Source organism: Astatotilapia calliptera, chromosome 5 (genome assembly GCF_964374335.1).
Source record: "Astatotilapia calliptera chromosome 5, fAstCal68.1, whole genome shotgun sequence".
Classification (NCBI taxonomy): domain Eukaryota; kingdom Metazoa; phylum Chordata; class Actinopteri; order Cichliformes; family Cichlidae; genus Astatotilapia; species Astatotilapia calliptera.
This window is the reverse complement of record NC_137426.1, coordinates 27,265,177-27,277,249: the sequence shown is the minus strand read 5'-3', so window position 1 is coordinate 27,277,249 and position 12,073 is coordinate 27,265,177. Positions and strand designations below refer to the sequence as shown.

General features: G+C 42.6%; 1 protein-coding gene across 4 annotated transcripts in view; it reads right to left on the bottom strand.

Moving 5' to 3' along the window:
• rhobtb3 (Rho related BTB domain containing 3) overlaps window positions 1-12,073 on the bottom strand; it is a 28,793-nt gene that overhangs the window by 13,651 nt on the left and 3,069 nt on the right. For all 4 annotated transcript variants that reach the window (XR_013909295.1, XM_026168557.2, XM_080301955.1 and 1 more), the window contains exons 4-7: window positions 10,415-10,572; window positions 10,026-10,134; window positions 6,938-7,133; window positions 6,602-6,798 (exon numbers count right to left, since the gene is read on the bottom strand). Coding sequence is in view for 3 of the 4 variants with exons in the window: in XM_026168557.2 (XP_026024342.1) it covers window positions 6,602-6,798; window positions 6,938-7,133; window positions 10,026-10,134; window positions 10,415-10,572 (660 nt within the window). In the remaining variant the exon portion in view is untranslated. The remainder of the gene's footprint in view (window positions 1-6,601; window positions 6,799-6,937; window positions 7,134-10,025; window positions 10,135-10,414; window positions 10,573-12,073) is intronic.

Below are 12,073 nucleotides of genomic sequence, written 5' to 3'. Positions count from 1 at the left end.
TTTGTTTTAAACTACTCCCTTGTTGCCCTGGCTTTATGTTTAGGGTCGTTGTCCTGCTGGAAGGTGAACCTCCGCCCCAGTCTCAATCTTCCAAGATTGCCCTGTATTTGGCTCCATCCATGTTCCCATCAACTCTGACCAGCTTCCCTGTCCCTGCTGAAGAGAAGCGCCCCCAGAGCATGATGCTGCCACCACCATATCTGACAGTGGGGATGGTGTGTTTAGACTGATGTGCAGTGTTAGTTTTCCGCCACACATAGCGTTTTGCATTTTGGACAAAAAGTTCCATTTTGGTCTCATCTGACCAGAGCACCTTCTTCCACATGTTTGCTGTGTCCCCCACATGGCTTGTGGCAAACTGCAAACAGGACTTCTTATGGTTTCCTGTTAACAATGGCTTTCTTCTTGCCACTCTTCCATAAAGGCCAACTTTGTGCAGTGCACAACTAATAGTTGTCCTATGGACAGATTCCTCCACCTGAGCTGTAGATCTCTGCAGCTCGTCCAGAGTCACCATGGGCCTCTTGGCTGCATTTCTGATCAGCGCTCTCCTTGTTCGGTCTGTGAGTTTAGGTGGACGGCCTTGTCTTGGTAGGTTTACAGTTGTGCCATACTCCTTCCATTTCTGAATGATCGCTTGAACAGTGCTCCGTGGGATGTTCAAGGCTTGGGAAATATTTTTGTAGCCTAAGCCTGCTTTAAATTTCTCAATAACTTTATCCCTGACCTGTCTGCTGTGTTCTTTGGACTTCATGCTGTCATTGCTCCCAATATTCTCTTAGACAACCTCTGAGGCCGTCACAGAGCAGCTGTATTTGTACTGACATTAGATTACACACAGGTGCACTCTGTTTAGTCATTAGCACTCATCAGGCAATGTCTATGGGCAACTGACTGCACTTAGACCAAAGGGGGCTGAATAATTACGCACACCCCACTTTGCAGTTATTTATTTGTAAAAAAATGTTTGGAATCATGTATGATTTTCGTTCCACTTCTCACGTGTGCACCACTTTGTGTTGGTCTTTCACGTGGACTTCCAATAAAATTGATTCATGTTTGTGGCTGTAATGTGACAAAATGTGGGAAAGTTCAAGGGGGCCGAATACTTTTGCAAGCCACTGTATCTTCGGTTTCCATGTGTGCATACTAAACAGGACTAAGCACAAAGTGCAGCTGTATCTGATGAGAATCTCATTTGTTTTTATGATAAACACACACTGGACATTTTGACTGGGTGATGCCTAACTTTCAATTAAAAGGAAAAGAAGCATTGACAAAAATGTTCAGTAGCAGTTGTGAAAATCTGTTGTGGGAGTAACAAGAAACACAAGAGATTGCCAAAGTCACACTGAGTCACCATGTGGAAAATTTGAATGTCTGCAAAAGAAATCATGACAATCCATTCAGCAGTTGCAGATATTTCACCCTGGACCTAAGAGGTCAACCAACCAACCAAACAAACACATAAATGCGCCAAAATATTCATAGCCACACCACTAATGCAGCTGAAAATGATCGCTCAACAGTAAACAAGGGCGAGAACAGATTGTCAGGGTTTAATGCACAGAGGTTTCTATAAAACAGGATGTAAAATATAACGACCCAGTAATTATCAGCACTGATGAACGTGATAAACCTAAACATAAAAATGCACAAAACTGCAGAAAAACAAATAAAATTCTTCATGCTGCTTCCTCAGCTGAGACATCTGGAGAAAACAGCTGGATTTCATTGCAGTGTACTACAATCTTAAATTGTAGATGCTTTATAAACGCAAAACATTCCTGTAGCTTGATTGGGGTGGCACACTCTGTCTCACTGGGACATAAACAGGCTGTCGAGGAAAGAAGGGAGCTGGTCTGGTCAGGATTTAGCTCATCATTAGTTCATAATGATGGTATTTGGCCTGATAGAGGGATTACCTCAACAAGCGGGGCCGGATAATGAAACTGTGTGGTGCAGACACCTCAAACGCAGGCCGAGAGATTAGCTCAAGCGCTGTCGTGCTTTTACGTGACGCAACTGGACACCAAGACTATGTATTCAAATAGACAAAAAGTGGACAGGCAAACAAGTTGGAGAAGAAATCATGTGTAAACAATTAAAAAACAACAATCACAAAGACATTTCCAAGAAGTTTCATTCCTGGCTCTTAAGTTTAACTTCAACTAAATTCGAATAACACAGCAGCAAGGTCAGCAAATCAAACTTCTAAGATAATTTGAGATAAGATGCCCTAAAAAACAACTGGTCCTGAATGTCCTCACACACACACACACACACACACACACACACACACACACACACACACACACAGATCTGTGTCACAGACATGTACTAAACGTGTTAAACATGCACATACACACCACACCAACCAAGTGACAAATTCAATAGTACAGCAGCACAATACACAAGGAGACAGAGTCTCACAGTGTTAACATCACACAAGCAAAGTCATGGCCTCTGTGACTGTCCATTCACACTGATGTGACAAAAACCCCAAGTTTGGAATAACACCATGGGTGTGTGTGTTTACTGATACATGATATATTGTTATGCAAATTAGCTCTGGAAAGCCAAATAAAATAAGCGACAACTGCCAGTTGTTGAATCACAGTCAAAAAAAAATATCTATCCCATCTCTGGAAAGGCAAAGTACAGCTTGTTGTGGATTTACTGCAAATGAACAAATATTGGCTCGCTGAGCTCTGAATGTTTCTGTGGGCAAAGAAGACGCTCATTCACATCTGATTAGCCAATTCAAGAAAATACACTAGCACACACTCGGTATATGAGGTCAGCTGCTTTAAACATACAGTGAGACCCACCATTTTGAAGGTTAACATTAGTCAATTTTTACACGAGACTTAACACCGTCTCCCTGCAGTCTTTTATGAAAACAGGGTATTCCTAGTCCACTCAGCACACGCACACATTCCTCCTGCTATTCTCTCCAAGCACCCCCACACACACACACACACACACACACACACACATACACACACACACACACACACACACACACACACACACAAACTAACGGTAGTGCTCAGCTTTTTACCATCACATTATCTACAGATGAGCAGGGTCTTACTTTCTTCTCCCCTCTCATTTTCCCCTTGGTCCCAGTTTTTCCACTCCACACTATCCCATCTTCCTCCTCTCTTACTCAAAAAATATCCACACAAACACACAAGGACTATGTACACATGAACACACACACACTGCCCTCCCCTTATTTCAACTGCTGGTTTTCTTATTCTTATTCAGACAGTCACTCAGAGAGAATCAGTCTAACTCTATAATCTTCTTCCCTCCTCTGCTTACCCTCCACCAGCCGCATACACTCTCAGCTTACGTGTTTGTGTGTCTACTTCTGCTGTTGATTTGTTTGTGTGTCAGAGCATCAACGCGACTCACATGCACGTTAACAGGCAGCCAGGAATCAGATGTTTGCACAGCTTTTTTTGCCATAAGGATTTGTGCACACCGTGCAGCCTGTGTTGAAGTGCCAGCTAGCAGGCACTGCGAGCTGACATGCAGCAGGCACAGCACCACAGACTCTAAGCTGTGGGAGCGAGAAGATTTTTTTATTACATTGCTAAAGTTGAAGAAAATATTGCATGCCTGTTTTACTGGCTTCACACCCGACTCGAGAACACACTGGATGCAACTGCCTCAGTGTTTACAGTGCCTCGGATGTTTTGTGCTTGCATGCTTAGTCCGTGAGAGCAACCTAATAGATGGCATTGGAAATTATACAAGACAGGTGCACTTTATCATTTCTTGATGTAAATATAAGCCCCCAGGAACAGGTGGCAGAGTCTGACTCTATCAGCTAATCACATTCACAATTACAATGGTGTACCAGTGTGCCAACCCCTCCTGCTGTCATTCCATAATGTTTAATAGAAATACGCTACGAGAGAGACAAAAGACACACACATGTCCTGAGGGAGCCAAGGGAAGTGCAAGCGTAGCTCCAGAAAGGAGTTCAAGATCACACTACTACAAAATGATTGATCTGGTCCTAGATTAAAATACTACAGTTGCTTGCTATTAAGTACTTTAAACTTGACTGACTTCTGTTCCTCGGCGTAATGGAACATTGGACAAGGCCCAGCAGCAGGAAAACTGCCTTCTGCTGCCACAGGACCATTAATCATCACATCTAAATTATTAGAAAAAGAGTAACTGCTTTTAGGGAATAGATTTCCCTTCCTGTGAATGTCAGTCCAGCTATTTTTGCTCCAGTTGTAATGTACCTAATGTGTCTAAATTAGCAAAACAGGAAACATCAAGGATGCAGCACTGGCTTTGGCAACATAAAAAAATATCACTACAGGACTGCATTGTTTAAATATGTCATAAATGTATACAATGGGGCACGGTGGTTAGCACTGTTGCCGCACAGCAAGAAGGTCCTGAGTTCAATTCCAACATCAGGCCGGGGTCTTTCTGTGTGGAGTTTGCATGTTCTCCCCGTGTTTGCGTGGGTTCCCTCCGGGTACTCCGGCTTCCTCCCACCGTCCAAGGACATGCAGCTTGTGGGGATAGGTTAATTGGATAATCCAAATTGTCACTAGGTGTGAATGTGCGAATGAATGTGAGTGTGAATGGTTGTCTGTCCCTGTATGTTTGCCCTGCGACAGACTGGCGACCTGTCCAGGGTGTACCCCGCCTCTCGCCCTATGACAGCTGGGATAGGCTCCAGCGCCCCCCGCGACCCTGAAAAAGGATAAGCGGAAGCGAATGGATGGATGGATGGATGTATACAATGGATCAAATATTAATAAGCCTGTAGTATTCAGTAAAAATAATCATTTCAATGTGCACTTTCCAGAAATCATGTAGCGCCATGGAAGTGAAATGACTGAGTTTTATCTGGATAAAGTACTTTGTTTGGACTCCAATGCTTGGAGACACTTTTTTGTCTTTTCTGATTTCCAATTTCTGTTTGGCACTTTCTGTGCATGTCATCCTGCTGCCAGGGTGTCCGTTTGGGCAACTCGATGCTGGCGAAATCACAGGCCGCTAATCGGCTGAGATGAGAGGCTCGTCTGTGGTTTATCTGTTGTTTCCATTTAAGCTGGTCCAGCTTTTAACACAGAAATTATTTAGCAACACAAACTACACCACAGTATTTAGATTGCAGTCTAGTATAACTGTTCTTAATTACCAAAAAACTCTCATTTTATTCAGCCACACTAGCAGCATGGCTGGAGGAATGACACTATAGATCAGCTACCTACTTTACACCACAATAAAACGTCATGATGGTTAAAATCCATCAGATTATGGTGAGCCTCTATCTTTCACAAGCACAGGAAAAGCCAACCAAGAGATGAAGACTAAGAATCCTGCCAAGCAATGGTGCAATCAAACCAGGCTCCAACGTTTGTTATTTTAAATTTACTGTCTGCAAACATCTCTCAAAATTATATCCATAGTTTATTGAACAGTCTCTGATGCATAAACTATACAAATCTGCCACAAATCCTCATCCAGCAAATCTGCGAGAACAAAACTCCCTTCAGCTGCCCGCCCCTGGCCAGTCAGCCAGAAAAATTTGCCCCCTTAGTAATGCTAACAACATTTTCATCTTTGGCCTGTGTTCATAATGCCGTGTGAAACTGTAATATTTTCTTAGTCTGTTGCTTAGCACTAAATAGTACATGTCTGTATTTGAGCATCTGTACACTTTAAGGATGCAGGTTGCCAACCAAGCTGACTAGTGTTAGATTATAACTTAATTCTCCAACCTCTCATCCAAATACGGTCATTTCTGGCACCAAAAAAACAGCATGGCAGCTGCCAATACTCCAGCATAAATGCACACTCCAGAAACGAATGAGTGACATCATGATAGCTATGTCAGTCCTAATAATAATTGCTTTACTAGACTTGTTATCAGTGTTACTGCTTATAAATAGCTTTTCTAACTAATATAGGTGCCTGTACATTTACAGCAACACTAGTTTAATGCCCAATCACACATCCATCCATCTTCTTCACTAATTCAGGGTTGTGTGGGGTAATGAAGCCTTTCTAAGATAATCAGACTATAAATTAAAGGTAAGGAAAACAAAACAAAACAAAAAAACAAAACCCTCTTCCTGTCAACCATTTACCTTCATGCATTTTGCTTTTGTCTATATATTACTAATACGAGCAATGAGCAATGTATCCAAAGTGTACCCAGAACAGTTTCCTAGCAAAGAAGGGATTTTTCAGATTACAGAACCTTTAATCTTCAGTCTGCAGCTACGTCTGTGAGGCCTGTGAGTTTTCTGTCAGCTGGTACAACACATACAGTACAGGATATCACACCACTTCTTTTTCTTTTGGAAAAAGAGAGGTTTGTGATATAGCGTTTCATTTTCTTTGACCTTAGAAAACATCCATCAGCTAATTTGTCAAATTGTTCGATTTCATTCAGTCACACTAGGAATCAGGTGGATTTCCACATTCAGTACCTCGAGAGCTTACAAGTGGCTGTTAAATTGGATAAATGGACACGATGGCATTTTCTATAAAGATACATAACAGCAGATTTAGGATAACAGCAACAAATCTTTCTTTGGATGGAGGTTTTTACCTCTATAAATGAACATGAGAGTCTCCCACAAGCACATGCACAGCAGGGGGTCCTTCACCACCAGACGAGTGAGGCGTCCCGTCAGGTGTCCATCTGATCTCGGCATGTCATCAATAATACTCCCATCCCAGGTGGAAAGCAGCGAGTGGGGACCTCCGTCACGCTCTCTGCAAACACACCGCGACTGTGGACGTTCCCTGTCCAACCAGAGATAGAAGAAAATGTTTCAATTACAGAGAAGTTTGCCGAAATAGTTGGGCTCTCGCTGGCTACAGACTCAGGTGGTGAAATAGGATATTAAACCCCATGCTGTGAAGAGGTTAATATCTCTCCTACCTGGTCTTGGGCCCAAGGAGTAGCTGTCTGAAGTACGGGCTGACAGCACACAGCACAGCGGCATGCGCCCAACCCAGCTCTTTCCCAGAATCCCCGGCATAGAAAGCCACATCGGCGAACTGCACGCCACGCTCCAACAACCACTGCATGTCCTGGGAGAAGCTGGACTCCTCCACTCTAATAGGGGGAAGACGAGCTGAACAGAAGAGAGCAACAAAAGAAACGAGTGAGGATGGACAGAGATGATGAGCAATTACTGCTGAAATTCAGTTTGCCTCCATATCAAAGAATAACACAGAATATTGAATGGGCTTGTTATGTTCAAAGCCTCTCAGGAGTGTTTTAGTATTGATATTTGGTGTACTCAATTTTCCTTCAGTCTGCCTTGTTTACTTGTACTTGTGTTTTCTTGGGAGGCTGTTGGCAATGAGTTTTGACAACTCAGAGAAAAATTGGGGTGTACAATGCAGGTCGAGGGAGTGATCTTGTCAGCAACAGCACAGTGAGATTTTAAAGCCAAGAAAAAGAGACAGGTCATTTTTGTCCTTTCTCGTTGCTCATGTTTAAAGAACGGCTTCCAGGTACGTTTGTCTTTGCATTAATAACAGTCCTTAAAAGATGAAAGTAGCTCAAGGCTGCTGCAGTGAAATTCTGGTCTAGTCTGGTCTGGTCTGGTCAGAGACTGAAAAAGGACCTGAAGTTGACCTTTATTTGTCAACTTTACTTTTAAATTGTTTTGGTGATAAAACACTAAAATGAACAGCACACCCCAAAACTTTGGGATTAAAAAGATTTGGAACTAATCTAATAAATGAAGAAGACACAAAAAGGAAAAACCAACAAAAAAAGACAACGATTTGCAGTGAACTGCATGACAAACGTGAATACACAGAAAATTGCAACGAAGAAAAACACAACAAATGGGAGGCAAAGCTGTGCACGCTCAGTGATTCATGCATTCATGAAGTCAAATTAGTAAAAAGTAAAAAAGCACTGAGCAGGGGAACAAAGAAGGCAGGGCGAGGAAGCTTCAGCTTCACTAATCATTGGCCTATTATATTCCTATTGATGCTTAATACTTACTGCACCTCTGTGGAGCTCATCTCCTTTTTTATGAGTGCTCTGTTTTAGCCATGACAACTGTGCCGCTTCTTAATCCCCGTATGTCATTGTTAATGTAAGCTACACCGTAAAGGGAGCTAAGCAGTGTCGAACGACACCAATAAATCCTGTAGGCACTTGCTGCCATTTTTTTGGCAGCACTTAAAAATGTCAGTCAGATTTAAACAGGCAAAGCGGAAACCTGCTCGGATCGATATTTAACACAGGTTTAACAGCGTAGTTTGTGTTAAATATGTTCAGGTGTTTCGGTTTTTTTAAAAGCATGACTTTGCATGCAGGAATGGCCATAGCAGAGAGGAGAAGAAAAGTGAACCAAGGAGTGCAGCTCTGTATTCTAACCCCCTCCCTGAATACAACACCAGACTACTTCGTCTACTCGAGGTCTTGGAGTTGTTACTTTTAATTTCCTGGTTTCAAATTCAGCGCACAGAAAGCTTTCAGTTTGTGGCAACATCCAGCAGCCAGTTGCAGCTTTAATCAGACTCTCTTGTATCCAATTAGGACAAAGAGCGTCCAAAAAAGCAGAGCATTAAGAGAAAGGGAGAGCAGCAGACATGCAGCCACCGAGCACTCCAGCTCAGCCCGTTTCTTTTTCAGCGTTTCTACAGTAATCAAACTCGCTGTGTTAAGCTGTTTGCTGTGTGTCAGCCTTTCTGTGAGGTTTAGCCTCTTTTGATCATTTATCTCCTCATAATTTGTGGTCTTTTGCAGAATGTGACTGGATAAGACGCAGTTTGATTAAGTCTGCAATAAATCTGCAAGGGCCTCAAAAAAAAAAAAGCGAGAGAGAGAGAGAGAGAGAACTTTTAACATGAGTGGCTTTTTGCAGCTTAATTGCAATTTCATCTAAAATTCTGAATTTCAGATAAGCAGACTAAGACTAAATAACATCTTAAGTAATTAGTCAGCAATTAACTGGCAACTTTTTGATTTATAATGGACCATTTGAGTCATTTTGTAGTGTGAGCGACTTAAAGAGAGAACTGGGAGAAACTGTCTGGTCTTTCTTTGTTTTTTTAAACATCCATGATCGCTCTTCTCTAGATCAGCGGTCCCCAACCCCCGGGCCTCGGAGTTGTTTGGTTCCGGGCCGCGAGAGTTGAGGCTCAGGTGTGAAATGTATGGTTTTCAGCGTTATTTTGTTATCGTTTTTATCGTTAACTCGGTTTTCCTGGGTCTTTTCACGTGTGTTATGAATAAATCTTCTTTTTTTCGGTACCGGTACTAGTTTTATTTTGTTGTATTTATCCGCGACACCTTAAAGGCCGGTCTGTGAAAATAATGTCAGGCATAAACCGGTCCGTGGCGCAAAAAAGGTTGAGGACCGCTGCTCTAGATTTTAGAAGCTCATCACCATTGCCTTGACAAAAATCATTATAATCAACACATTTATTTGGTTATAAAGATAATTTTTTGTTGTTGGGGGAAACATATTGTGAATAATTAACTTCAATAATAGGCATGAAAAATTAAAAACACATAACATACAGGACCAAGCGCTGAACTGACAACATGAGAGGGCTTCACTAAAAGATGAGGTTAAGGAGTAATCCCACAGTCTCATAAGAACAATCATTGAGCTGCCTCCACCAAACGCAGGGAACTCAGCTGTTACTGCTTCTGTTTGCTCAGGCTAAAATTGATTCAAATGTCAGTGAATAAAAGTAGTCTACCTAGCTCTTTGTCTTTCCAGTTTGGAACAGAGCGTATTGATCCAGATAAAACCTTTGTGCTCAGCTCTTTTTATGGCTATGTAAGCTCAAAAGGTAACAATCCATCCAGTTCACTGAATGTTTCTAAACACCATAAACACGGCAATTGACAAAAATATATATAATTAAGAAATATATTTTTAAAAAACACACACAGGCTACAAATCTGCTTAAATGAATTAAAAATGGCAGGCATGCATGACACTTGAAACAAAGCCAGGATAACTCATTGCTTGGCATAGTATTTCTCTGACCTGGCTGTTCTAAGTGAGGGGGGCGAAGTTCATTCACTTTATTTCCTCGCCTCTTCTCTGGCCTCTCTTTGGCTTTGTGTTTCAGACACTGAATCATGAAGTACTCCAGCTAAACAACACAAACAACATACATGTTATTTCAAAATCTGTACAAAGATAGTGAAGTTACATCATCATCTTGTTGCTTTAGAAATAACTTCCCGGGACGTCCAACCTGTCACTGTCTCCCCTACTAAACACTGTATCTACAATCTGGAAACGCAGAGTTACTCTACTTTGAAGGAAAAGAACATCGTGAGATGTGTTTTTGTCTTTCTCTTCTTTGGGGACGCTGAGTCAAAAACACACCACAGCATCAACTCTGACTCCAGTGTTGCATCATCACTTACCACGCTGCCAAAGTAGCGACCGACGAAGACATGGTTGAGGGAGGGCAACTCCAGATAGGTGGCCCCCAAGTCCCGGGACAACTGCAAACCTTCACTGTGAGGTACGCAGCTGCTCCAGTCAGAGGCACACAGTGGACACGTACAGGGGGGGCCTTCATCTGAAAACAGTAGAATTCAAGTGTAGGATGAGGTAATGCACACTTTACTAATAACTAGTTTATGTGTGTATATCTGAAGGAATACATGTGCTATTGATGTTACATTATCCTTTTTGAGAAGCATGAACCTACTAAGGCAGTACTAGATCCATGTGTGACTCAGTGAGTTCTACTGAACCACTCAAGCACAGAGGAAGTGGAAAAGAATAACATGCCTGTGACAAAGGAGTAGCAGCGCACTGAAGGGCACTCAGCAAAATTGAACAGATTCTAAGAAATAATTAGATTTAAAATAGTCACAAACACACCCTCCCTTCAGGTGACTGAAATTCCCATGGCAAACACTTAGCCTGTTCAGATGAGCAATGTTCCTCAATAATTACAATAAAAAGTTGTAGAAAAATAAACAATAATAAACAAAAAGCAATGCCCTTACTTCCGTCTTACAGAATGCAAAAGTGTTGTGTTGTTAGTCAGTGCTGCTGGAGCAAAAAATACATTTTGCAAACTAAACTAGAATGGAAAGCATGTTTCACAAATCAGAACATATGAACCAGATGCTACAACCACATGTGGCTTTTATGGTGTGGCCTCGCCCTTTTTCCCGATTCCTCAATTCTTTCTCTGGGTGACTATGTAGAGAGCTAGCGAGGGTTTTTAAAAGGGAAAGCATGCATGCATACGTTTGGATTTTAAAAATATTTCTGCTGCACACCCCAAGCTGCAATTTCTTCAGCAAGTTAATGAGGGGGGGGGGTCAGTAATTGTACAGCAAGATCATATAGATGTGTAAAATCTGCAGTGGCACGTGGACTAGGACTGGCTGTACTGTGGCATGTGTGCACAGGGAGACCACAGAAACAGAATCAGACAGAAAATTAGAGGGATTATCTTGAAGGAGAAAAAAAAAGACTAGAGCAAGGGCTGCACAAAGGAGGAGAGAGAAAGGCAGAATCTGCAGGACATACAGCCAAGTCCCGAGGCACTGGATAAATCATATTGCTAATAACCCACAGGCGTGACACAGAGACGATGGCAGGCTGAGAGCGTGTGAGTGAGTGCAAGGGTGACAGCAGGAAAAGGAGTGTGTGTAAGTGCGCGCGTGAGCATCGGAGCGGCTGTGACTTGGCATATCAGTGGTATGTTTGTGCGAGCAATGGTGTGCGTGCGTGCCCTTGGATAAATCTGTCTGCGCTCCTCCGTTCTTCGCTGGTTTAATGGCTGCATTAATGCACGTGCGGCAGCGCTCCCCCTGCCACAGATGTGCCTTAGGTGGTCTAAAGACAGGAAGCGCTCAGACCTCAGCCGTCATTCTCTGCAGTCACAATGGCGGGGGGGGGGGGGGGGGGGGGGGGGGGGGGGGGCTTGCATGAAACTACTCACAGCAGCTGCTAAAAAGAAAAGAAAAAGAAAAAAAACACAAACACAAACAAAAGCTCTGGTCTACAGTGATCCACTCCCCTCTCGTTTTTCTCTCTCTTCAGACTTGACTTTCACTGTG